The sequence below is a fragment of the Rhinoraja longicauda genome, chromosome 19 (assembly GCF_053455715.1).
Source record: "Rhinoraja longicauda isolate Sanriku21f chromosome 19, sRhiLon1.1, whole genome shotgun sequence".
NCBI classification, from domain to species: Eukaryota; Metazoa; Chordata; class Chondrichthyes; order Rajiformes; family Arhynchobatidae; genus Rhinoraja; species Rhinoraja longicauda.
The window spans coordinates 7,980,142-8,008,125 of NC_135971.1; the positions used below are offsets into that span (position 1 = coordinate 7,980,142).

Sequence of the window (27,984 nt, forward strand, 5' to 3'; positions counted from 1 at the left end):
CACCCAATTTATTATGTTATCGACGATTCCCTTGCTCCAACTCTGACATTCGCGGCCACACAGAGCAAAACAAAGAATATTGCAGACACAGAACGAAGGGCAAACGTACAGATTGGTTTAGTTTCGCTTAGAGGTTTTTTTTATTTTCAAAAACATACTTTGTTCAAGAAATAAATATATACAAAACGTGTCCCCTCCAAAACTCCATCCGACATTCTCGGAGGCTACACATACATTCAATACATACATTCAAAGCACCGAATGCATAAAATTGCCTCCCCACCCTTGCCACTTATGTGGCCCACTGGCGTGGAACCCCTGCCCTTGTTTTGAGATTAACCAGTATCCCTTATTTGGAGGGCGTCTCCACCACACCCTGCCCCTCATGTCCAGCAGCGGAAGGGCCCTAGACTGTGGTCCTCCCCCACAGGGCCTTGGCGTTGGCTGCACCGAGCTTCAGTGCTTCCCTCAGCACATACTCCTGCAGTCTGCAGCGGGCCCAGTCAGCAACATTACCCAACGGACAGCTCGCTCCGCTGGGAGGGTCAACAAAGCTCGCGCAGACCAAAGAGCGTCTTTCACCGTGTTGATGACCTTCCAGCAGCACTCGATGTCAGTCTCTGAATGCGTCCCTGGGAACAGTCCGTAGATCACAGAGTCCTCTGTGACGGAGCTGCTCGGAATAAATCATGACAGGGACCCCTGTAAACCTCTCCAGACTCTCTTGGCAAATCCACACTCTGTGAAGAGATGGGAACCGTCTCCTCTCCATAGCAGCCGTCCCGAAGGCAGCGTGCGCTGGTAGTGAGGTTCCGGCGGTGCTGGAAGGATCTGACTGAGAGGGCTCCCCTCACCGCCAGCCAAGCCAGGTCTTGGTGCTTGTTGGTGAGTTCTGGCGACGAGGCATTTTGCCAGACAAGCTGGGCAGTCTGTTCTGGGAACCACGCCACAGGATCCATGGAGTCATTCCCCTGCAGTGCCTGCAGGACGTTCCGTGCTGACCACTGCCCGATGGACTTGTGGTCAAAGGTGTTGGTCCAGAAGAACCTTTCCACGAGCGACAGATGGTGTGGCAGTGTCCAGCTGACTGGCACATTGCGTGGCATCTGCGCCAGGCCCATCCTTCGCAACACCGGGGACAGGTAGAACCTCAGCAGGTAGTTGCACGGTGCCCACGTGCCTTGGCTCTACGCTCCGCCTGATGCAGCCACACACGAAGGTGGCCATCAGGATGAGGGCGACGTTGGCCACGATTTACCCCCGTTGCCTGCCGACTTGTGCATTGTGGCTCATCGCACCCGGTCCATCATCGACCCCCAGATGAAGCGGAAGATGGCCCGGGTGATCCCCGTGGCGTAGGAGGGAGGGACGGGCCACACTTGCGCCAAGTAGAGCAGCCCCGAGAGCACCTCACACCTGATGACCAGATTTTTCCCCGTGATGGAGAGGGAGCGCTGCTTCCACAGCTCCAGCTTCTTCCCTACCATGGCTATCCGCTCCAGCCAATTCTTGTCACAAGCCTCAGCCTTCCCGAACCAGATCCCCAGCACCTTTAAGAAGTCAGGCTTGATGGTGAAGTGGATGGAAGATCGGTCGGGCCAGTTGCCAAAGAGCATGGCCTCGCTCTTCCTGCGGTTCACCCTGGCCTACGTGGCCGATTCAAACTGGTCGCAGACGCTGATCAGTCTGCGGACCGACCCTGGTCCTAGAAGGATGAGGGGGGATCTTATTGAAACATATAAGATAATTAGGGGATTGGACACATTAGAGGCAGGAAACATGTTCCCAATGTTGGGGGAGTCCAGAACAAGTGGCCACAGTTTAAGAATAAGGGGTAGGCCATTTAGAACGGTGATGAGGAAGAACTTTTTCAGTCAGAGAGTGGTAAAGGTGTGGAATTCTCTGCCTCAGAAGGCAGTGGAGGCCAGTTCGTTGGATGCTTTCAAGAGAGAGCTGGATAGAGCTCTTAAGGATAGCGGAGTGAGGGGGTATGGGGAGAAGGCAGGAGCGGGGTACTGATTGAGAGTGATCAGCCATGATCGCATTGAATGGCGGTACTGGCTCGAAGGGCTGAATGGCCTACTCCTGCACCTATTGTCTATTGTCTATCGTCCATGTACAGGGAGGCCTTGACCTGAGTGCCCCCACTGCCTGGCAATGTCACTCCTCTTATGCTCGCATCCTTCCTGATGGATTCGGCAAAGAGCTCAATACAACAGACGAACAAGACAGGGGACAGAGGGCAACCCTGCCTGACTCCAGACCTGACGGGGAAGCTGTCTGATTCCCAACCATTGATTTGGACTGCACTACAGATATCGGAGTAGAGCAGTTGGATCCTCTTCCTGATTCCCTCCCCAAAGCCCATTTTGGAGAGCACGTCCCTCATGTACGTGTGCGATATCCTGTCGAAGGCCTTCTCCTGGTCCAAGCTGACCAGGCAGGCATCCACCCGTCTGTCCTGCATGTAGGCAATGGTATCTCTCAGCAGCACCAGGCTGTCTGAAATTCTCCTGCCCGGTACAGCACAGGTTTGGTTCGGGTGGATCACCTGTCCCAGAGCAGACTTGATCCGGTTGGCAATGGCCTTAGACAGGATCTTGTAGTCTACATTCAACAATGTGATGGGTCTCCAATTCCTTATATCATTCATCTCCCTCTTCTGCTTGTAGATTCGGGTGATGCTGCCCTTCCTCATAGAGTCTGACATGCTGCCTGCTAGAAGTATGTGTTTGTACACTTGCAGCAGGTCCAGGCCCACCCAGTCCCACAGAGCCCAATACAACCCTGCCGGTAAGCCGTCGCTTCCAGGAGTTTTACTCGAATCAAAGGAATGGATGGAGCCAGTCAGCTCCTCCAGGGTCAGTGGTTGGTCCAGACACTCCCGCTTGCTGTCGTCCAAGACTTCCGTGATGGAGGACAGGAATTTCTGGGAGGCGGTGCTGTCTGTGGTCTTTAATTCGTACAAATCCTTATAAAAGGATCTGCGGATCCTCAGCATGTCTGTCTGCGAGGATGTTACCGAGCCGTCCTCCTCCCTAAGGCTGTTGATCACAGAGATCCCCCTATGAACCTTATGTAAGAAGAAACGTGAGCACGTCTCATCCTGCTCCACGTGGCGGACCCTTGACCAGAAAATTATCTTGGAGGATTCAGAGGTAAAGAGCCGAGCTTGCCGGCACTTCAACTCTCTAAGTTCCTCCCTCACATCCACCCCTCTCTTCTGCAGAAGGAGCAGTTGCTGGAAATCTATCTGGAGTTGACACAATTCCCTCTTTCTCTGTCTTGCTCTCTGAACACCTTTGGAGACGAAGAACTTCTTGATGTTCTCCTTGGTTGCTTCCCACCAGAGTGTCGGGGAGTCAAAGAGGGGCCTCACAGTTCTCCAACATGCGTAGTCCCTCTTTAGGTCCTCAATGTTCTCAGCTCCCCATTTAACTTCCACGTCCCTCTGCCCGCCTTCCGGTCCTCTTGTTAGGTGACAGGAGGCCTGGAGGGGGCAGTGGTCAGAGAAGATGGTTCCAGAGATGGTGCCTGACCCGCCGAGTTACTCCAGCACGTTGTGTAACTCTGTGAATCTGTGTGGCTTCTCGTCAAGCTCTCAAACACCCGTTTAAACTAATTCCCAGTTTAGCTCGCCCCGTGTTCCGCTAAATCCCTTCAACCGTTACCAAAGAACAGAAGCAACTCTATTTTTTAGTGCGACTAAACCGGAGTATCGAATAGAGGTCCGCGAGGTTAGAGCGAGAACGTGCAGACTCCACAAATTGAGCACCAGGTCAAAACCAACACTGGGTCATTGCATCTGTGCGATGGCAGGTCATTTTAGCTGTAAAACAATAGTGCCCGCATGGAATGGAAAACTGGACTACACTTCTTCCCACTCTGTCTCCTGCAAAAAGTCTATCCCCCACTCCCAATTCCTCCGTCTACGCCGCATCTGCGCCCGGAATGAGGTGTTTCACACTAGGGCATCAGAGATGTCCTCATTCTTCAGGAAACGGGGCTTCCCCTCTTCCACTATAGATGAGGCTCTCACTAGGGTCTCTTCTACATCCTGCAGCTCCGCACTTGCTCCCCCTCCCCCCATTCGCAGCAAGGATAGAAACCCCCTCGTTCTCACCTTCCACACCACCAGCCAGCGTATCCAACAAATCATCCACCAACAATTCCGTCACCAACAACGGGACCCCACCACTGGCCATATCTTCCCATTCCCTCCCCTTTCTGCATTCCACAGAGACCGTTCCCTCCGTAACCCCCTGGTCCACTCGTCCCTTCCCACCCAAACCACCCCATACCCGGGCACTTTCCCCTGCAACCGCACGAGTTGCAACATCTGTCCCTTTACCTCCCCCCTCAACCCCATCCAAGGACTCAAGCAGTCTTTCCAGGTGAGACAGAGGTTCACCTGCCCCTCCTCCAACCTCATCTATTGCATCTGCTGTTCTAGATGTCAACTTCTTTACATCGGCGAAATCAAACGCAGGCTCGGCGATCGCTTCGCTCAACACCTTCGCTCAGTCCGCCTTAACCAACCTGATCTCCCAGTGGCTGAGCACTTCAACTCCCCCTCCCATTCCCAGTCTCACCTTTCTGTCATTGGCCTCCTCCAGTGCCATAGTGAGGCCCACCGGAAATTGGAGGAACAGCACCTCATATTTCGCCTGGGCAGCTTGCAGCCCAGTGGTATGAACATTGACTTCTCCAACTTTAGATAGTTCCTCTGTCCCTCTCTTCCCCAGCCCCTTCCCAGATCTCCCTCTATCTTCCTGTGTCAACCTATATCCTTCCTTTGTCCCGCCCCCCCTGACATCAGTCTGAAGAATGGTCTCGACCCGAAACGTCACCCATTCCTTCTCTCCTGAGATGCTGCCTGACCTGCTGAGTTACTCCAGCATTTTGTGAATAAATACCCAGCTAACAATGGCCTGTTTCCGTTATCACCCTAACTTTTTTTTCCATATTTTTCATTCATGTGTTCTACATCTCTCTGCATCCTTGTCTATATCTCTCGTTTCTCTTTCCCCGAACGCTCACTCTGAAGACGGGTCTCGACCCGAAACATCGCCCATTCCTATTTTCCAGAGATGCTGTCAGACCCGTTGAGTTACTCCAGCTTTTAGTGTCTATCTTCGGTTTAAACTAGTATCTGCAGTTCTTTCCTGCACGTGTAGATTACACCGAGAGAGTGTGGAACGCCACATTTCACCGGTGTTCGCACGTTACCATTGAACAGTTGCTCTGAATTTAAATTTCACCATCGTTTCCCATCCACGTATGGCACCATTTTGACCTTGGTCCCCTTTGTTCTTCTTTACACTGACTTAGGGCTATATCTCTGGTATATTGACTTTCAAGAACTCCTGTGAGATTACTTGGAGGTTTGTTCGGACAACTTCCCAATGAAACCTTGCAGTTTAATGCGGATAAGAATAGGAAGACAGATTATTATCTGAATGGTGTCAAGTTAGGAAAAGGGGACATACAACGAGATCTGGGTGTCCTAGTGCATCAGTCACTGAAAGGAAGCAAGCAGGTACAGCAGGCAGTGAAGAAAGCCAATGGAATGTTGGCCTTCATAACAAGAGGAGTTGAGTATAGGAGCAAAGAGGTCCTTCTGCAGTTGTACAGGGCCGCAGTGAGACCGCACCTGGAGTACTGTGAGCAGTTTTCGGCTCCAAATTTGAGGAAGGGTATTCTTGCTATTGAGGGCGTGCAGCGTAGGTTTACTAGGTTAATTCCCAGAATAGCGGGACTGTCATATGTTGAAAGACTGGAGCGACTAGGCTTGTATACACTGGAATTTAGAAGGATGAGAGCGGATCTTATTGAAACATATACGATTATTAAGGGGTTGGACACGTTAGAGGCAGGAAACATGTTCCCAATGTTGGGGGAGTCCAGAACCAGGGGCCACAGTTTAAGAATAAGGGATAGGCCATTTAGAACGGAGATGAGGAAAAGCTTTTTCACTCAGAGAGTTGTAAATCTGTGGAATTCTCTGCCTCAGAAGGCAGTGGAGGCCAATTCGCTGAATGCTTTCAAGAGAGAGCTAGATAGAGCTCTTAAAGATAGCGGAGTCAGGGGGTATGGGGAGAAGGTAGGAACGGGGTACTGTTTGAGAATGATCAGCCATGATCACATTGAATGGTGGTGCTGGCTCAAAGGGCTGAATGGCCTCCTCCTGGGTCTATTGTTTATTGTCTATTGCAGTCAATTAACATATATGCTACGAAGTGGGAGGGTGCGGAGTGGACAATGCGATACTGCAAGAATTCAGCCGCTCCCAAAAGTGTAGATGGGCTATTGCATGCTAGCCAATCATAGTGTTTGTTAGTAGTAGTCCCGCCTAGTATGTGCTTTATAATATTAAGTACTCGCCTACGTCAGGCAGTAGGTGCAGCAGCTCGGAGCTGTAATGTGCTGTAGGTCCTGTGATGTAAGTGATTCAATAAAATGATGTGTTGTATCTTAGCGTGGATTTAACAACTTTATTACAAAAGCAAATAGACTTCAAATCCGAAAGCACCTGGAATTAAAATGGCTTCGAAAGACAAGGTCGACAGTTGGTCCGAGGAGGTAGTTTGTCCCATCTGCCTGGATTTCTTCACCGACCCGGTTATACTGGAGTGCGGCCACAACTACTGCCGCTCCTGTATCACACAGAGTTGGGGCAGGGAGTGGAGAAACTCTTGCCCGGAATGTAGAGCGGAGATTACAGACCGCACCCTCAAAGTAAATCGGGCCTTGGCGAATATCGCTGAGAAAGCTCGAGCACTGAGCCTGAATACAGAAGAGAAGGGAAGTAATCTTTTCTGCGAGGAACATCAGGAAGAAAAGAAGCAGTTTTGTGAAAATGACAAGAAACTGGTCTGTCTGGTTTGTCGAGATGCGGTGGAACACAGAAACCACAGCTTGCAGCCGATTAAAGAAGCTGTTGACATCTACAAGGTCAATGCAAACAGATTTGTATCTTTATTTACCTTGTTGAGTCTTTGTTGTCTAACGCCTTTATTCTTTGATCTTAGGCTCCGGTAAAATCGGCCATAGAATCTGTCACGAAAAATAAATCTGATATCGAAAAAATAGAACAGCAACAACTACGAAAGATTTCCAAAGTTCGGGTGAGTCCTTTCTGTCGGGAATTTTTATGCAGCGTTGCTCATTTTAATGTGTAGTGGACATGCTGGATCAATTGACTGCTGAAATTAGGTGCCTAGGAAGGAACTGCAGATGCTGGTTTGAACCGAAGATAGGCACAAAAAGCTGGAGTAACTCAGCGGGACTGGCAGCATCTCTGGAGAGAATGAATGGGTGATGTTTCGAGACAAGACCCTTCTTCAGACTGGTTAGAGATAAGGGAAACGAGGGACAGGGAGTAGATGATGACGCAGAGAAATAAAGAACAATGAATAAAAGATATGGAAACAAGTAACGACGATAAAGGAAACATGCCATTGGGATGGGGTGAAAGTGAGAAGTTAGTGCGACTTGGGTGGGGGAGGGAGAGAGAGAGGGAATGCCGGGGCTACCTGAAGTGAGAAAAGTCAATATTACTGGGCTGAAAGCTGCCCAGGTGAAATATAAGATGCTGTTCCTCCAATTTTGCAATTAGCCTCCCTCTGACAATGGAGGAGACCTAGGACGGAAAGGTCAGTGTGGGAATGGGAAGGAGAATTAAACTTCTTTGTTTCAGGAAAGTGTGAGAGAATTTGATTGATTAGATAATTCTGAGAACCGGACGCTGATGGGCTAACTGGTCACTTATTCTGTTAGCAAACACAATACAGAAATATATTATGTTAATCTTCAGCATTCATTTGACAGGAAGAGTCACACAGCCTTCAGTCCCATGTCACATCCCAGTTTGCTGAACTGCACCAGATTATCACTGAGAAAGAAAAGGACTTCCACAAAGATATCCGAGAAGACGAGGAGCGGGTTCTAAATCCAATGGAGAAAAATCATCGGGAGATTCAAGGGAATTTAAATTATATTCAGGAGGAACTCCTGCGTTTACAGAAACGGATGGGACAAAAAGACAGCGTGAAATTTCTAGAGGTAAGGAAGTCTATTTAAATTTGCTTCTTTAAATGGGCACTATCACAAAATGGCGTCTGATATATTTGAAACAAATTCAACTATGTTGTCTATTGTCTATACATCTGCAGTTTCTTCCTACACATCACTAACATCATATTCAATAGACAAGAGACAACAAGTGCAGAAGTAGACCATGCAGCCCTTCGAGCCAGCAACTCCATTCAATGTGATCATGGCTGATCATTCCCATTCTCAATGGGGTTCCTGCCTTCTCCCCATACCCCCTGACTCCGCTATCCTTAAGAGCTCTATCTAGCTCTCTCTTGAAAGCATCCAGAGAATTGGCCTTCACTGCCTTCTGAGGCAGAGAATTCCACAGATTCACAACTCTCTGACTGAAAAAGTTTTTCCTCATCTCCGTTCTAAATGGCCTATCCCTTATTCAGCCGAAACGCACAGCCTGTCAATCAATAGTCGTTTATTTGTCACATACACATAAATGTGTAGTGAAATGAAACATTACCCGCAGTTGAACAATAAGACCAATAAGAATAAACAATAAAAATGCAATAACACATACAATCACAAACTAACACCAAACAAAAAGAAACATCCATCACAGTGAGTCTCCTCCAGTCCCTCCTCACTGTGATGGAAGGCCACAATGGCTTTTCTCTTCCCCTGGCGTCTTCTCCCGCGGTCAGGCTGTTGGAGTTGCCACGTCGGGGCGGTCGTGGCTCCCGACATTGAAGCCCCCGCTGGGCGGTGAAAATCCCGCGGCCTATTTCAGGCCGCGCTGGACGGTAAAAGGTCCGTGGCGGGCCGACCCAAGCATCGCGATTCGGGGCGGGCGAACACGCTGCCTCTGCCGCAGCTCCCGATGTCTGCTCCCATCCAGCGGCCTGCGGGCTTCCGACGTCCAGGCGGCCCGCACCGGAGCCTCCGGAGACGAGTCGCAGCCGCTCTCGCAGCATCCGAAGGAGGCCAACGCCGCAGGTGGTGAGTCCAGGCCGTGGGCTCTGCGAACCAGAGCCCCAGGTGGTCCCAGGTGCATGGCCGCTGGTAGGCCGCAGCGGGAACGGAAACACGACACAGAAACAAAGGTCGCGTCTCCGTTCGGGAGAGAGAATTTTACAGTTCCCGTTCCCTCCCACCCCCCCCCCCAAACATAACATACAAACCCTACACCATATTAAAACTACAATTCAGACAAAAACAACAAAAAACACAAAAGACAGACGGACTGCAGGCAAGCCGCAGCTGCGACAGCAGCGCTGACTCCTCCCTGTTCGCATCGTTTCCAGACTATCCTGTCAGCATCGTGTAATTTTCAGAATAATTTTTATACTTCCTCCATCGGTTCTATGTCTGCAATATCATTATTCTCCTCAGTGTGTCAATGGGGGTGAGAGTGGAGAAATGGGAATTTTTGACACCTCATAATAATCTGGGTGAAATTCGTGCTCTCAGCAGTTCTGCCTCGGTCAATTCAGTCTTGTGTTTTATTTATTTCAGGAGGAAGCTGTTCGCAAGCGAAGGTAGGGCATGTTCTTCACTGAAACTCTGCATGTAACTTATTTCCTCATAAACATCAATGCACAATTTGTAATCAGCTATTTAATATTTGCAGGATTAGTGATGAGGTGAATTCATTGTCAGTGACAGATGGTGCCATAACAGCTGAAAAATTCAACCACCTCTCTTTGTTGAAGGCAGCGTTGATAAAAATGTTTGACCCCTTTAAACAAGGTAAAACATATGGACTTATTTCACTTGGTTTGTGGGACACATTGATGTTTTATGTGATGCAAAGGTTGGCCAGGATAAAGCTCTGAATGGTAATTGGAGTTTCATTTCTGCACCAACCCACGGGCTGAGAAGCCTCACGCACACATGGTCAGCTGGAGATGTTAGATCCTGGAACACATGCAACCCAGGAGCACGATACAACAAATACCCAGGCTGTTGGATGAACCAATGCAACCCAACCCACCCACACCGCAAAAACACTCTGACCTATGAGTTTGAATTCTACCACGGCAGTCAGGAAATTGGAAGTAACGGAATTAAATTATAATGAACAACGGTAGCAGTAATCAGTGTGCATGTGTGTGTGTGAGAGAGAGCAGAGACCGTAGTATTGTGTGGGGATAGTAAGGAGTAAGACCTGTGTGATCTCCCGGACAAGTTTCGATCGCCTAGCTTGGGGTCGGAGAGGAATTTCACGGATTTCTTTTCCCAAATTGGCCTGGGTTTTTAATCCGGTTTTTCGCCTCTCCCAGGAGATCATTCGGTTCTTTTGGGTGGGCGGTTGGAGTGGTTGGAGTAGCGTCCGGGCGGTAGTTTTTGGAAACCGAGCACGGGGCTTTGTTCTTACAGAGGCCCAGGAGCGGTTGGAGCGGATTTGCAGGATTAGTGATCAGGTGAAATCATTGTCAGAAGGTAGTTGAGGCCAGTTCATTGGCTATATTTAAGAGGAAGTTAGATGTGGCCCTTTTTGCTAAAGGGATCAGGGGGTATGGAGAGAAGGCAGGTACAGGCTACTGAGCTGGATGATCAGCCATGATCATATTGAATGGCGGTGCAGGCTCGAAGGGCCGAATGGCCTACTCCTGCACCTATTTTCTATGTTTCTATAACGGCTGAAAAATTCAACCACCTCTTTTTGTTGAAGACAACGTTGATAGAAACGTTTGACTCCATTAAACAAGGTAAAACATATGGACTTATTTCACTTGGTTTGCGGGACACATTGATGTTTTTGCGTGATGCAAAGATTGGCCAGGATAAAGCACTGAATTGTAAGATCCAGGAACACATGCAACACAGGAGAACGATACAACATTGATACACGAGTCAGGAAATTATGTTTCAGCTTTACAGGACTTAGGGATAATTTGTAGTATTTTGTGCAGTTCTGGTCATCCCTTTGCAGGAAGAATGTGGATGCCTTGGGAAATGTGCAGAAGAGGTTTACCAGAATGCTGCCTGGATTAGAGGGCATTAGCTATTAGGAGAGGTGGGATACATTTGCTTGTTTTATGTGGAGTGTCAAAAGCTGAGGGGAAACTGATAGAATTATTTTAAATTATGAGAAGGTGTAAATCGTAGAGGGCATATGGTTAAGGAAACAGTACGAAAATTTAACGGAGGATTGTAAGGATTTTTAACAATACACGTAACTTCTAAGAATATGCTTCCAGGGGTCACTGCAGTAGCAGCGATCACACCGATGTCTAAGAGATATTTACACAGCCGTGACAGGGAACATGGGATAGGCATGGGCAAGGAAAAGAGGGAAACGGGCCATGTGCAACCAAATGGGATTAGTTTATGTTCATAGGCATCATGGATGGCGCTGATATGCTGGGCCAAAGGGCGTGTACCTGTTCTGTATGTTTCTATTGGGGGAAGGATATTGAGGGCGTGCAGCGTAGGTTTACTAGGTTAATTCCCAGAATGGCAGGACTGTCATATGTTGAAAGACTGGAGCGTCTACGCTTGTGTACACTGGAATTTAGAAGGATGAGAGGGGATCTTATTGAAACATATAAGATTATTAAGGGGTTGGACACGTTAGAGGCAGGAAACATGTTCCCAATTTTGGGGGAGTCCAGAACCAGGGGCCACAGTTTAAGAATAAAGGGTAGGCCATTTAGAACCGAGATGAGGAAAAACGTTCTCAGTCAGAGAGTTGTAAATCTGTGGAATTCTCTGCCTCAGAAGGCAGTGGAGGCCAATTCTCTGAGTGCATTCAAGAGAGAGCTGGATAGAGGTCTTAAGGATAGCGGAGTCAGGGGGTATGGGGAGAAGGCAGGAATGGGGTACTGATTGAGAATGATTAGCCATATCACATTGAATGGTGGTGCTGGCTCGAAGGGCCGAATGGCCTACTCCTGCGTCTATTGATTATGTTCTATGTTAAAGAGAAAGTGAGGAGATCTCAGTGAAACACAAAGTTCTACTCGACTTAACAGGCAGCATGATGGGAGGATCTTTCCCTTTCCTGAGGTGTCCAGAACAGAGGTTATCGTCTCAGAATAGGCAGTAGGTTATATAGGACAGAGATAAGGAGATATTTCTGCACTCAGAGGATGGTAGACCTTTGGGATTCTCCGCATCGGATGGCAGTGAAGGCTCAGTGATTCACTTCATTCAGTCCCAGTCTACTGCAGGGAAATGGACCCTTCGACCCACTATCTCTATTCCGATCATTTTGCACACCTACATCAATCCCATTGGTTCACAACACGTCAACGCCCTTATATACCTCGCATGTACAAGTGTCTGTCTAAATGACTCTTGAAGTTAGTGATTCCACTTCCTCCAACGGGAGCACGTTCCAGGTATCAACTACTCTCTGTGCAAGAGATTGATCCCTCACATCCATATACTAAAACTCGCTTGTTTGTTTGTTTGTTCCTGAACTACAGCCAAAACGGTACACGATAGCGCGACAATTTTAGGCCCAACTTACTCACCGTCGTCCCTTTGGTGCTAATGGAAGGAGTTTCATTGAAATCAGTGTTATATTTTTTAAGTTATTCACATTTTAAAGATTAAATCTATGTCCTAGGGAGGGGGGGGGAGGAGGGAGGATAAGGGGGTGGAGGGGGATGGAGTAGGGGGGAAGGGGGAGAGGGGAGGGTGGGTGGAGGGAGTGGGGTGGAGGAGGGGAGCGGGGAGGGGGGAGGGTAGAATGAGAGGGTGTTGCACCAATGCAGTAGAGGTTTGGGCCCAACGGGTCCACTTGGTCTAGTCTTCTTTAAAACTCCATCCTCTCACTTTAAACCAATAACCTTGTTTTCGATACCATTAAGATGGGGAACTGAATCTGACTAACAACCCCCTCTCTGTCTCGTAAACTTGTAAAGTTCTCCCAGGTCTCCAAATCAGCATTATTCAAGTCCTCCAATGCAGGCAACATCCTGGTGAATCTCCTTTGCACTCTCTCCAGCACAGTCACATCTTTCCTCATTTTTAATTACCTCCAGTAAACATTTAACTGCTCAACTGTCCCGCCAATCTAGCCCCAATTTCCACCACCAGAAGCGCAAAAAAACTCAATATCACGCCCGCACACCCATCCACCCACCATTTCTCCTACCTCCTCTCTCCCAATTGCATCTGCTTGCCCACGACATATCACAACTCTCGCCTCGACCGCGGGAGAAAATATCCGGGAGGGATTTCTGTTGTCCATCTTACGTGGTAGGGGGAGGGGGAAGAAAACCCCGGGCAGGGTTTCAGTTGTCCGCCCGCCTGTGCCTGAGGCCGAGCGGCCTCTCCCCCGGTCCCGGGGCCGCGCTGCCCGAGTCTCCCCCCAACCCCCGGGAACTCTCTGATTCTCTGCTTCTCTCCCCAGTCTCCGTCACCCTGGATGTGGAAACAGCGAATGTGCAGCTCGAGGTGTCTGAGGATCGGAAGAGGGTGAGATGGACCGGGACCCAGAGGAGTCTCCCTGACACCGGGAGGAGGTTTGCAGTCTACGGGTGGGTGCTGGGATCGGAGGGATTCACATCGGGGAGACATTACTGGGAGGTGGAGGTGGCGGGGAGTCGGCGCTGGAGTCTGGGAGTCGCCGCAGAGTCTGTGGAGAGGAAGAGACTGGCCGGACTGTCCCAGAAGAATGGAGTCTGGATGATCGGGCGGTGGGATGACGTGTTTGCTGCAGTCACCTCCCCTCCATCCCGTCTCCCCGCCCGTCCCATCCCCGGGAGGGTGGGAGTTTATCTCAGTTACGAGTCCGGGACAGTTTCATTTTACGATGAGGACACCAAGTCCCATCTCCACACCTTCACCGGGAATAAATTCACGGAGAAACTTTATCCTTTCTTCGGGACCTGGGATATAAACCAGTGGCTGAGAATCTGCTCCGGTTCCGCTCCGTGTCAGTATTTAACAAATTCTATCAATCGTTCACCAGCACCTGGAATATAGTTAAATCACCTCTTTATTTTAGATGTTAAACAGGTCTGTTCCGGGAATCGATGACCATAAAACTCCTGGACTGCCGTCTGTAATAATAATAATAATGATAATAATAATAATATTAATAATAAATTCATTTAATTGTCCCACACCGTGGAAATTTACAGTGTTACAGCAGCAAAGTGGATAACAGGAGACATTCATTATAAATAAAAATAAAGACAAGGATAAATTGTCACCAGTTTACTGTGTATTCCTTAACTGTTACTGTTGACTCCTCTGTTGGGAGCAGTGCTGGTTATGCAGTCTCACAGCAGCGGGCAGGAAGGACCTCCGATATCTCTCCTTCACGCACTTGGCGTGAGGCAGTCTGTCACTGAAGGAGCCACCTTCGATTTGTCGCTATAATGAAGTGATCAAACCAACGCTGTAATACAACACATGGCTTTTAATGCAACACTTACATCACAGGAGGTTTTTTTTAATATCAAAAAAATACTTTATTCAAATAATAAATATCATTCACAAAACATATTTTTAAACAAGACATTTCCAGAGGTTACATTTGATACAGACATTCACTTAGACATTTACTTACATTTAGACATTTACCCAGTATCCCTTATTTGGAGGGGCGTCTCTCTCCACCATACCCTGCCCCCCATGTCCAGCAGCGGAAGGACCCTAGACTGTGCTCCTCCCCCACAGGGCCTTAGCGTTGGCTGCACCAAGCTTCAGCACGTACTCCTGCAGTCTGCATCACAGGAGGTGCAGTACATTCCAGCTCCGAGCTGCTGCACCTACTGACTGACGCAGGCAAGTTCTTAATATATACAGCACATAATGGGCGGGACTACTACTAACAAACACTACGATTGGCTAGCATGCAATAGCTCATCTACATCACTACTAACAAACACTACGATTGGCTAGCATGCAATAGCTCATCTACATCTCTTGTAGAAATAAAGAAACAACGGTAGCTTAAACAATGAACAACAAATGTAAAGAACATACTAGCAAAGTTACACAAAATCAACGGTACACAAAATCGCCATATCTAACGGGTGGCCTACAAACCCGTCCGGTCCTCGTGCGGTTCGAGACCGCCTCACCTCCTTTCGTGGGAGAACAAGGGGAGGAGAGTGGGGACACAACAGGCGACTTGACAGGACTAGTGGGAGATAACACGGGCGCATCAGGCACCGACCGACGCGGGGAACCCGCGGCAGGAACAACGGTTGGTGGTGAATCAACGGTGGGAGCAAACACGAGATGCGGGGCGTCACGACTCGGAGACGCAGGACGCGGTTCCTTCACCGGAAGGATGTGTTGACGGTTGCGTCTGTAGATGGCCCCATCCCACTTCTGACACCATGTAATGAAGTGATCATACCAGCGCTGTAATACCACACATGGCTTTTAATGCAACACTTACATCACAGGAGGTGCACTACATTCCAGCTCCGAGCTGCTGCACCTACTGACTGACGCAGGCAAGTTCTTAATATATACAGCACATAATGGGCGGGACTACTACTAACAAACACTACGATTTTTATACGCGTAGTATAAAAAATAAAATGGATGAGCTTGAGGCTCAGTTAGTCATGGGCAAGTATGATGTTGTAGGGATCACTGACACATGGCTACAAGAGGACCAGGCCTGGGAACTGAATATTCAGGGGTACACAACGTATAGTAAAGACAGACAGGTGGGCAGAGGGGGTGGGGTTGCTCTGCTGGTAAGGAATGATATTCATTCCCTTGCAAGGGGTGACATAGAATCAGGAGATGTTGAATCAGTATGGATAGAAATGAGGAATTGTAAGGGTAAAAAGACCCTAATGGGAGTTATCTATAGGCCCCCAAACAGTAGCCTCGACATAGGGTGCAAGTTGAATCAGGAGATAAAATTGGCGTGTCACAAATGTAATGCTACGGTGGTTATGGGAGATTTCAACATGCAGGTAGACTGGGAAAATCAGGTTGGAAATGGACCCCAGGAAAGAGAGTTTGTAGAGTGCCTTCGAGATGGATTCTTAGAACAGCTTGTACTGGAGCCTACCAGGGAGAAGGCAATTCTGGATTTAGTGTTGTGTAATGATCCTGATCTGATAAGGGGACTAGAGGTAAAAGAGCCATTAGGAGGCAGTGATCACAACATGATAAGTTTTACTCTGCAAATGGAAAGGCAGAAGGGAAAATCGGAAGTGTCAGTATTACAGTATAGCGAAGGGGATTACAGAGGCATGAGGCGGGAGCTGGCCAAAATTGACTGGAAGGAGGCCCTAGCAGGGAAGACGGTAGAACAGCAATGGCAGGTATTCCTGGGAATAATGCAGAGGTTGCAGGATCAATTTATCCCAAAGAGGTGGAAAGACTCTAAGGGGAGTAAGAGACACCTGTGGCTGACGAGGGAAGTCAAGGACAGCATAAAAATTAAGGAGAGGAAGTATAACATAGCAAAGAAGAGTGGGAAGACAGAGGATTGGGACTCTTTTAAAGAGCAACAAAAGTTAACTAAAAAGGCAATACGGGGAGAAAAGATGAGGTACGAGGGGAAACTAGCCAATAATATAAAGGAGGAAAGCAAAAGTTTTTTTAGGTACGTGAAGAGGAAAAAAATAGTCAAGGCAAATGTGGGTCCCTTGAAAACAGAAGCAGGGGAATTTATTATGGGGAACAAAGAAATGGCAGACGAGTTAAACCGTTACTTTGGATCTGTGTTTACTGAGGAGGATACACACAATCTCCCAAATGTTCTAGGGGCCGGAGAACCTAGGGTGATGGAGGAACTGAAGGAAATCCACATTAGGCAGGAAATGGTTTTGGGTAGACTGATGGGACTGAAGGCTGATAAATCCCCAGGGCCTGATGGTCTGCATCCCAGGGTACTTAAGGAGGTGGCTCTAGAAATAGTGGAAGCATTGGAGATCATTTTTCAATGTTCTATAGATTCAGGATCAGTTCCTGTGGATTGGAGGATAGCAAATGTTATCCCACTTTTTAAGAAAGGAGGGAGAGAGAAAACGGGTAATTATAGACCAGTTAGTCTGACATCAGTGGTGGGGAAGATGCTGGAGTCAATTATAAAAGATGAAATTGCTGAGCATTTCGATAGCGGTAACAAGATCATTCCGAGTCAGCATGGATTTACGAAGGGGAAATCATGCTTGACAAATCTACTGGAATTTTTTGAGGATGTAACTAGGAAAATTGACAGGGGAGAGTCAGTGGATGTGGTGTACGTCGACTTTCAGAAAGCCTTCGACAAGGTCCCACATAGGAGATTAGTGGGCAAAATTAGAGCACATGGTATTGGGGGTAGGGTACTGACATGGATAGAAAATTGGTTGACAGACAGAAAGCAAAGAGTGGGGATAAATGGGTCCCTTTCGGATTGGCAGGCAGTGACCAGTGGGGTACCGCAAGGTTCGGTGCTGGGAACCCAGCTATTTACGACATACATTAATGACTTAGATGAAGGGATTAAAAGTACCATTAGCAAATTTGCAGATGATACTAAGCTGGGGGGTAGTGTGAATTGTGAGGAAGATGCAATAAGGCTGCAGGGTGACTTGGACAGGTTGTGTGAGTGGACGGATACATGGCAGATGCAGTTTAATGTAGATAAGTGTGAGGTTATTCACTTTGGAAGTAAGAATAGAAAGGCAGATTATTATCTGAATGGTGTCAAGTTAGGAAGAGGGGATGTTCAACGAGATCTGGGTGTCCTAGTGCATCAGTCACTGAAAGGAAGCATGCAGGTACAGCAGGCAGTGAAGAAAGCCAATGGAATGTTGGCCTTCATAACAAGAGGAGTTGAGTATAGGAGCAAAGAGGTCCTTCTACAGTTGTACTGGGGCCCTGTTGAGACCGCACCTGGAGTACTGTGTGCAGTTTTGGTCTCCAAATTTGAGGAAGGATATTCTTGCTATTGAGGGCGTGCAGCGTAGGTTCACTAGGTTGATTCCCGGAATGGCGGGACTGTCATATGTTGAAAGGCTGGAGCAATTAGGCTTGTATACACTGGAATTTAGAAGGATGAGGGGGGATCTTATTGAAACATATAAGATAATTAGGGGATTGGACACATTGGAGGCAGGAAACATGTTCCCAGTGTTGGGGGAGTCCAGAACAAGGGGCTACAGTTTAAGAATAAGGGGTAGGCCATTTAGAACGGAGATGAGGAAGAACTTTTTCAGTCAGAGAGTGGTGAAGGTGTGGAATTCTCTGCCTCAGAAGGCAGTGGAGGCCAGTTCATTGGATGCTTTCAAGAGAGAGCTGGATAGAGCTCTTAAGGATAGTGGAGTGAGGGGGTATGGGGAGAAGGCAGGAGCAGGGTACTGATTGAGAGTGATCAGCCATGATCGCATTGAATGGCGGTGCTGGCTCGAAGGGCTGAATGGCCTACACCTGCACCTATTGTCTATTGTCTATTGATTGGCTAGCATGCAATAGCCCATCTACATCACTACTAACAAACACTAGGATTGGCTAGCATGCAATAGCTCTACAGTCACGATTGTCGTATGTTGAAAGACTGGAGCGACTAGGCTTGAATACACTGGAATTTAGAAGGATGAGAAGGGATCCTATCGAAACATATAAGATTATTAAGGGGTTGGACACGTTAGAGACAGGAAGCATGTTCCCAATGTTGGGGGAGTCCAGAACCAGGGGCCACAGTTTAAGAATAAGGGGTAGGCCATTTAGAACAGAGACGAGGAAAAACTTTTTCAGTCAGAGAGTTGTAAATCTGTGGAACTCTCTGCCACAGAAGGCAGTGGAGGCCAATTCTCTGAATGCATTCAAGAGAGAGCTAGATAGAGCTCTTAAGGATAACGGAGTCAGGGTGGTATGGGGAGAAGGCAGGAACAGGGTACTGATTGAGAATGATCAGCCATGATCACATTGAATGGTGGTGCTGGCTCGAAGGGCCGAATGGCCTACTCCTGCAGTCTCTCCGAACTCCATTTATTCCATCATTAATCTATTGTCTATTGTACCAGCATCTGCAGTTATTTTCCTACACATCAGTAAAGGCGATTTCGAGTGGTTCATCTTGCTCCTCTAGCATCTTTGGTTTGTACGTTCTCACCGTGAACTGCGTGTTTTTTTTCTATGGGGTGCCTCAGTTACCTCCCGCGCTCCAAAGACTACCTTGGCTCCTGTAAATTGCCCTGTAAAGTGTGTTGCATGGTGTTAGTGCGCGGCGATCACTGGTCAGCGCAGACGGATAAATGAAGCAATGCTGCCACCTGTTGGCTGCGCAGAGACATTCATAGTCCTCTCAGCGGCCTCCCGGAGTTGAAGATGCCTCGCTTGCACTCCGACGAGGCCGACGTTGGAGTCACAGTGCAGAGGCGGTGTAAGTGGGGAGATAATAGTTAGCCAGGTCTCGGAGCCTGTGCCATGCCGCAGTATGACTCCTGACACTGACACCTCCTGAAACAGGAGACGGGAAATTGAGGCGGGCGGGTCAAATGTGCCCTGTTTTTGAGATAGTGGGTGAAATATTGTATTGGGCTGCAGTCTCGGCCGACCCAACAGCTCATGCCCTCTGCAATGTCTCCGCGTTGCGGAGATGGCGGTGGAAGGGGAGTTAGTTGTGCGGGGGTTGCAGGGGAGTAGAGGGACGGGTAGTGGAGATGAAAGGGATTATTGGGAAGGGGAGGTAGAAGAAAATAACTGCAGATGCTGGTACAAATCGAAGGTATTTATTCACAAAATGCTGGAGTAACTCAGCAGGTCAGGCAGCATCTCAGGAGAGAAGGAATGGGTGACGTTTCGGGTCAGTCTGAAGAAGGGTCTCGACCCGAAACGTCACCCATTCCTTCTCTCCTGAGATGCTGCCTGACCTGCTGAGTTACTCCAGCATTTTGTGAATAAATACCTTCAATTGGGAAGAGGAGAGTCATGCAGACGGTAGGTCACCGGGAGGGCGAGATGCCGATGGAATAAAGTTCGGAGAGAACTTTGTGGAGAAACACGTGATTGAGCGGCATGATAAAGAGATCAGGTGGTGCTGCCAGACAGACGATGAGCGAGTCTGGAAGGGTTAGAAACTGTTCTCTGGCCAGACGTCAGATGTCTCGGGGAAACGTAGAAACAGAGAAACATGGAAAATAGGCGCAGGAGGAGGCCATTCGGCCCTTCGAGCCAGCATCGCCATTCATTGTGACCATGGCTGATCGTCCACAATCAATAACCCGTGCCTGCCTTCTCCCCATATCCCTTGATTCCACTAGCCCCTAGAGCTCTATCTAACTCTCTCTTAAATCCATCCAGTGATTTGGCCTCCACTGCCCTCTGTGGCAGAGAATTCCACAAATTCACAACTCTGGGTGAAAAAGTTCCTTCACATCTCAGTTTTTAATGGCCTCCCCTTTATTCTTAGACTGTGTGGCTCCTGGTTCTGGACTCCCCCAACATTGGGAACATATTTCCTGCATCTAGCTTCTCTAGTCTTTTCATAATTTGCTACGTCTCTATAAGATCCCCCTCTCATCCTTCTAAACTCCAGTGAATACAAGCCTAGTCTTTTCAATCTTTCTTCTAGTGAACAGATTGGAACAAATTGCAGGAGTAACTCTACGGGACAGGAAGCATCTCTTGAGAAGAAGGAATGGGTGATGTTTTGGGTTGGAACCCTTCTTCACACTGAGAGTCAATAGACAATAGACAATAGGTGCAGGAGTAGGCCATTCGGCCCTTTGAGCCAGCACTGCCATTCATTGTGATCATGGCTGATCATTCACAATTGGTACCCTGTTCCTGCCCTCTCCCCATACCCCCTAACTCCGCTATCATTAAGAGCTCTATCTAACTCTCTCAGGGGAGAGGGTGACCCGGAGGGTAAATTGTGAAAACGAGGGGCCAAACGGGTCGTAGATCCAGGAAAATGGGAAATAGATCGTTGTTAGCTTGTGGAAGGTGATAACGAGGCATACAAAGATAAAATGTAATCAAGAGGACAGACAGATTAGGAGAACTAGGGTGGAGAGATGGGGTAAGCGCGGGTTACTAGAAGTTAGAGAAATCAATATTCATACCGAAGGAAGACACAAAATGCTGGATTAACTCAGCGGGACAGACGTTTCGGTTCAAGACCCTTCTTCAGACAATATTCATACCGCTGCCCAAGCAAAATATGAGGTGCTGTTCCTCCAATTTGCGGTGGGCCTCACTCTGACAATGGAGGCCCTAGGGCAGAAATGGGAATGGGAGGGGGAGTTAAAGTGTTTGGCAAAGGAGAGCTCATGTAGGTCGAGGCCTCTCCACGTCCACACTATCCAGGCCTTTCACTATTTTGCTCGACCTCCCATCTCTCTCCCTTCCAATTCCTGTCATACACCGACTCGCTTAATGTGTTTCCAGCCTTTTGCTGGTGCGAAATCAGTGGAAGATTGCCTGGGACTCTTCGCCCCGAACACTTGCAACGAAACAACATCATTTAGTATTGTGTAGATAGGAACTGCAGATGTTGGTTTAAACCGAAGACAGACACAAAATGCTGCAGTAATTCAGCGGGACAGGCAGCATCTCTGGAGAGAAGGAATGGGTGACGTTTCGGGTCGAGACCCTTTGTAAGGGTTAAAACTGTGGAAACCATTTTGTGCTAACTATGGCAGACATTTTAAGCTGAATATGCTCCCATGGGAAGTCGGCCTTCACGGTACCAGACACCTGCAGATATCGACTTCTCCCACTTTAGATAGTTCCTCTGTCCCTCTCTTCCCCTCCCCCTTCCCAGATCTCCCTCTATCTTCTTGTCTCCACCTATATACTTCCTTTGTCCCGCCCCCCCTGACATCAGTCTGAAGAAGGGTCTCGACCCGAAACGTCACTCATTCCTTCTCTCCTGAGATGCTGCCTGACCTGCTGAGTTACTCCAGCATTTTGTGAATAAATACCTTCGATTTGTACCAGCATCTGCAGTTATTTTCTTATACTACCTGCAGATAACAAGTTGTTTCTCATGGTTTAGAAGTTGTTTTTCATGGTTTGTTGAGGACTGGACATTCCAATGTTCTGAACTAGATCCTTATCGCAAAACGGTGCCCCTCTAATTATCTTAGCTATGCAACTTCTCTTTACTCCTGCTTGACTCCCGAACACAATTAAAGGAACTATACTATGGGAACTCTACTATGTTATTGTTAACACTGGCTGAAGTCATGTAACTGTGGAAAATTACTGAACTGTGGAAAATTACTGGGTGTGCTTTTTGTTCTACTTTGTGCTGTTCCAGAACAAGGGGTCACAGTTGAAGGATAAGGGGGAAGTCTTTTAGGACCGAGATGAGAACGTTTTTTTTCACACAGGGAGTGGTGAATCTGTGGAATTCTCTGCCACAGAAGGTAGTTGAGGCCAGTTCATTGGCTATATTTAAGAGGGAGTTAGATGTGGCCCCTGTGGCTAAAGGGATCAGGGGGGTACAGGATACTGAGCTGAATGATCAGCCATGGTCATATTGAATGGCGGTGCAGGCTCGAAGGGCCGAATGGCCTACTCCTGCACCTATTTTCTATGCTTCTATGTTTCTAAACCCCTGCCCTGTATCCCTGTAGCTGATGGCCGTCCCCGGACTGGTCCATTCCCCTGCCGAGGGGTTCGATAGTGACATGGCCCAACCCTTGGGAGTCGCCACAAAGTCAGTGTTAAAGTCCAGAGGAAGTAACGTGTCCAGTTCAATAGACTGTTCAGATGTTCCTCGGGCTGTTGGCTGAGAAAGTGCGGGAAACCAAATGCAGAATTCAGCCTGAGAGAGGGATGGGGAATCACAGTGGAGGCGGCCGGAGACTCAGGGTCTCCTGCGAGCAGCGGACGGGAGAGAACGCAAAGCGGTCCCACAATCTGTGATTGGTGTCGACGTGGAGAGCGGACCACAGTGTGAGAGGCAAAGGCAGCAAAACAGCAAATTTGAGGAAGGATATTCTTGTCATTGAGGGCGTGCAGCGAAGGTTTACTAGGTTAATTCCCGGAATGGCGGGACTGTCATATGTTGAAATACTGGAGCGACTAGGCTTGTATACACTGGAATTTAGCAGGATGAGGAGATCTTATCGAAACGTATAAGATTATTAAGGGGTTGGACACGTTAGAGGCAGGAAACATGTTCCCAATGTTGGGGGAGTCCAGAACAAGGGGCCACAGTTTAAGAATAAGGGGTAGGCCATATAGAACTGAGACGAGGAAAAACTTTTTCGGTCAGAGAGTTGTGAATCTGTGGAATTCTCTGCCTCAGAAGGCAGTGGAGGCCAATTCTCTGAATGCATTCAAGAGAGAGCTAGAGAGAGCTCTTGAGGATAGCGGAGTCAGGCGGTATGGGGAGAAGGCAGGAACGGGGTACTGATTGAGAATGATCAGCCATGATCACATTGAATGGCGGTGCTGGCTCGAAGGGCCGAATGTACTCCTCTGGGACCTATTGTCTATTGGCAGCTCATTGAATTAGGAGACGTCACAAGTGAGTCATTGCTCCATCAGGAAGGGCCATTTGCTTCTTGGCGGATGGTAAGAAGAAGATAAACACAGAAGTAAGTACATCATGGTTTATTGTGGGGTTTTTTACAGAGTAATATATCAACATATCTGTTGGCCTGCTGCAAGTATTTATTCCGTCGCTAGACACATGACAATAAAACTCTTGAAACTTCGCGACAATGAAGAAATAAGTGCTCGATTATAGAAACATAGAAAATAGGTGCAGGAATAGGTCATTCGGCCCTTCGAGCCAGCACCACCATTCAATATGATCATGGCTGATCATCCAAAATCAGTACTCTGGATTTTCCCCCATATCCCTTAATTCCCTTAGCCCTAAGAGCTAAATCTAACTCTCTCTTGAAAACATCTAGTGAACTGGCCTCCACGGTCTTCTGTGGCAGAGAATTCCACAGATTCACATCTCTCTGGGTGAAAAGGTTTTTCCTCATCTCAGTACTAAATGGCCGACCCCTTATTCTCAAACTTTGACCCCTGGTTCTGGACTCCTCCAACATCGGGAACATTTTTCCTGCATCTACCCTGTCCAATCCTCTAAGAATTTTATATATTTCTACAAGATCCCCTCTCATTCTTCTAAATTCCAGCGAATACAAGCCCAGCCGACCCAGTCTTTCTTTTTTTTATAATTCTATTTTGATTTTGATTTTCCAGTTCCATACATTCCACAATGATACACATTCTCATTCACCTTAAACCCTCCGTAGTTAACAAATACTGCATATCCCAAAATAAATCATACCACAGGTATTGGAAGCACTACAAGGATGGGTAATGACTTACTGGACATTTGATCATATCCAAAACTTAACTACATACACAAACAAAAACAAAAACAAATAAAACCAACATTTGGGGTATACCTCTATAATATTTCATCACTACTTCTGGAGCGGTATGAAATCAAGGAAAATGAGATAGGACACGGAAGTAGGATACAAAGATCCGCTTTAAACAAATGATGGCCGTACGGGCATAATGTACAACATCCATTTTTCCCACCTTTTCAAAAATATTCCCTGTTGCAATCTTAAAGCAAAAGTTATCCTTTCCATTATAAAAAGATCATATACAATGTTAATCCAGTCATCCACATTAGGTTTTCCAGGTTTCAACCACTTCCTAGTAATAGCTTTCCTGCTGGCAGCACTTAAGATCTGGAAAAGATACTTATCTTTAATAGAAGCTTTTTGTACTGGTAAAGCACCAAAATATAAAAACTCAAATTTAAATAGGAATATCCATATAAAAAACTTTTTGTAAAACTTTATGAATCTCCTGCCAAAATGGGATCACTGATACACAAGACCAAAATATGTGAAAATGGTTTGCCTCAAGGCACCCACATTGTCGCCAGCATGAAGAAGAATTTGTGTAATGCCTTTTTTGAACTGGTGTAATAAAAAACCTAATAAGGGTTTTCCAGCAAAACACCCGCCAAACATTTGAACTTGAAGTTTTCCATTGTATCTCACATAAGCTCTCCCAGGTTTCTTCCGTTAGAACCAGATTACCTTCCCTTTCCCATTTCTGTTTTACAGACAGTGAGTTGCCTTTTCTCTGCCGTAAACCCTTGTATAATTTTGAGATGGTTTTCTGTTTTGAGCCTCCATGGTAAGCATCAATAAATACATTTAACAAAATATTATCCCATTTTCCTTCTGCACATTCCTTTTGTATTTGATCTATATAATGGCGAATTTGAAGGTATCTATAGAAATCATCATTATTCAAATCAAATTGCCTCTTCAGATTCTCAAAGCTGTTCATAGACCCCTTATGTAAAAATGTGCAATATGATGTCAAACCTTGAGAACTCCATCTTTTAAAACTAGTGTCCTGTCTTTTTGGTACAAAATCTGGATCAAACGTGCACCATCTCAAAACCTTCACAGCATCCCTCAGATGATTTGGGGTAACGACCTTATTCCATACCTTAAGTGATAATCGAATCCATGAGTTTCCCAAATTAATTAACTTATTTGTTAACTCCTTATCTCCGATTGCAGCCTGAATCGGAAATTCCTCTGTTATAGCAATCTCAATCTCCTTCCATCTAGCACAATAGTCGGGGTTGCACCAATAAATTAATGTTCTCAGCTGAGCAGCTGCATAATAGTCTTTCAAGCACGGGAGTGCAACCCCACCTTTATTTTTGGTCAGTTGTAACCCCTGGTATCTGATTCTTGGTCTTTGTCCCTGCCAAATATACCTCGAGATTTGTTTATCCCATTCTTGAAATTGTTGGTCTGATATATCTAGTGGAAGTGATTGAAAGAGATACAACAGCCTCGGTAACATAACCATTTTGACCGATTCAATACGAGATCCAAAATTAAGATAAGGTATTAGGTCCCACCTCCTAATGTCTTCCCTGATCTTATTGTTCAATGGGAGGCAGTTAAGCAAGTGCAGTTTAGTCAGATCTATTGGAATGTTTATTCCCAGATATCTCATGGATTCAGCATCCCACCTCAATTTAAACTTTTCCCTTACTTTTACTGAGGGGCTATATTTGAAACTAAGAATTTGTGTTTTGATAACATTTAACTTATAGCCAGAGAAGGATCCATATCGTTCCAAAACATAAAATAACTGTAACAAAGACTGTTCAGGGTCTGACAAATACACCAATACGTCATCGGCAAATAAAGAAATCTTTTGTTCCCCTCCTTTCATTACTATTCATTTGATATTATTATTCTGGATAATCCACTGACTCAAAGGTTCGATAAAAACCGCAAATAAAAGGGGGCTGATTGGACATCCCTGTCTTGTTCCTCTTTCTAGCAAAAATGGTTTTGAAACTACTCCGTTAATTTTAATTCTTGCACTTGGGCTATCATAAAGAGCCTGTATTGTTTTAATAAAAGTATTGTGAAATCCAAATCTATCTAAAACTCTAAGCAAAAAAGACCAATTTACACAATCAAAAGCTTTTTCGGCATCTAACCTCACTAGGACTGCTTGTAAGTTAAATTTTGTTATGTGGTCAATTATGTGCAATGTCCTTCTAATGTTGTCTTGGGTTTGTCTCCCTGTCTGATCCAGGCTAATAATTTGTGGTAGCAAACACTCTAATCGTTTGGCTAGTATGTGAGTAAAAATTTTGTAATCCTGATTGAGTACGCTCACTGGCCTAAAATTACTGCATACAGATTTATCTTTTCCCTCTTTCGGAATCAATGAGATTACTGCCTCCTTCCAGGAGGGGGGTATTACGTTCTCTTTGAGAACCCAATTGAAAGTACGTTGTAACGTAGGGACCAATGAGTCCACCATTACCCGCTACCATTCTGAAGGGAACCCGTCTGGGCCCGGGGCCTTATTTGGTTTAAGATGTACTATAGCAGACCTAACTTATTTCTCTGTTATTTCAGCTACAAGGGACTTACTCTGTCCACTGGTCAATTTTGGCAAATGAATCTCATTAAAGAAATCCTCCACTTTCTCCCCACTGATTTGAGGTTGTAAATATAATCTTTTGAAATATATATCAAAACAATTTTGTATTTCCTTCAATTTATAGTGTGTAAAATTAGTTACAGGGTGTTTTATTTTATGAATTGTGTTCTCTGCCTGTTGTTTTTTTAGTTTATTGGCTAATAATTTACTGGCTTTTCCTCCCCCATCATAATATTTCTGTTTTACAAAAATCAACTTTTTTTCTATATCTTTTGTATAAATATCATTTATTTCATTCTTCTTCTTCACAAGTAGTTCTCGGATTTTTTGATCATTTGTATCCTTATGGTTTTGTTCCAGTTGTTTCAGTTCCACTTGCAGCCGCTCTAGCTTTTCATGTCTAGCTTTCTTTATGTGAGCACTGTATCCTATTATCTTGCCCCGAAGCACCGCTTTACATGCATCCCACAGTATCAGAGGTGAAACTTCGTCATTGTCATTTAGTTCCAGATACTCTGTAATATCGTTCTTAATCTGTTCTTTCATATGAGTCAGTACATATGTATTTAATCTCCATAAAGTGTCTCTTTGATACCGATCAAGAAGTAGTTTTAAATACACAGGACTATGATCTGAAAGGTCCATGCTCCCCAACTCGCAGCTTACAACCCTATGAAGGTCTTTTCCAAAGGTAAGAAAATAATCAATCCGAGAATATGCCAAATGTGGATTAGAAAAATATGTGTAGTCTCGTTTTGACAAATTTAGTTCTCTCCATACATCAATTAATCCAATATCATTCATTGCCAAATTAATTTTTTAATTTATCAATTTCGGCTGAGCTATATGAACATTCGAAGAGTCCAGTTTAGGATTTAATCTAACATTAAGATCCCCCCCACAGATTAATACTCCCTGGGTTTCAGATATTATCAAATCAAACACTTGTTTAAAAAATTTCCAATCCGAGTTGGGAGGAGTGTAAATATTTAACAGAGTAACCAATGAGCCGCCTAAATTATCTCTCAAGAAGATATATCTCCCCTCTGGATCTCTCTTTTCAAAGGTGGGATCAAAACTTATATTGCT

General features: G+C 46.4%; 2 protein-coding genes and 1 long non-coding RNA gene across 3 annotated transcripts in view; 1 reads left to right on the forward strand and 2 right to left on the reverse strand.

The window, feature by feature from the left end:
- LOC144603039 (zinc-binding protein A33-like) overlaps nucleotides 1-27,984 on the reverse strand; it is a 111,608-nt gene that overhangs the window by 53,242 nt on the left and 30,382 nt on the right. The gene's annotated exons all lie outside the window — the stretch shown is intronic.
- LOC144603044 (zinc-binding protein A33-like) overlaps nucleotides 6,544-27,984 on the forward strand; it is a 124,093-nt gene continuing 102,652 nt past the window's right edge. Inside the window, 7 exon segments of the mRNA XM_078416175.1 lie at nucleotides 6,544-6,954; nucleotides 7,032-7,127; nucleotides 7,831-8,064; nucleotides 9,562-9,584; nucleotides 9,677-9,795; nucleotides 13,412-13,934; nucleotides 17,798-17,806. Of these exon segments, the coding sequence (XP_078272301.1) occupies nucleotides 6,544-6,954; nucleotides 7,032-7,127; nucleotides 7,831-8,064; nucleotides 9,562-9,584; nucleotides 9,677-9,795; nucleotides 13,412-13,934; nucleotides 17,798-17,806 (1,415 nt within the window).
- Nucleotides 13,997-14,766, reverse strand: LOC144603070 (uncharacterized). The gene is made up of 3 exons (XR_013548530.1): nucleotides 14,576-14,766; nucleotides 14,240-14,404; nucleotides 13,997-14,063 (listed from the first exon to the last, which is right to left on the reverse strand). It is a non-coding gene; the product is annotated as an uncharacterized LOC144603070 (long non-coding RNA).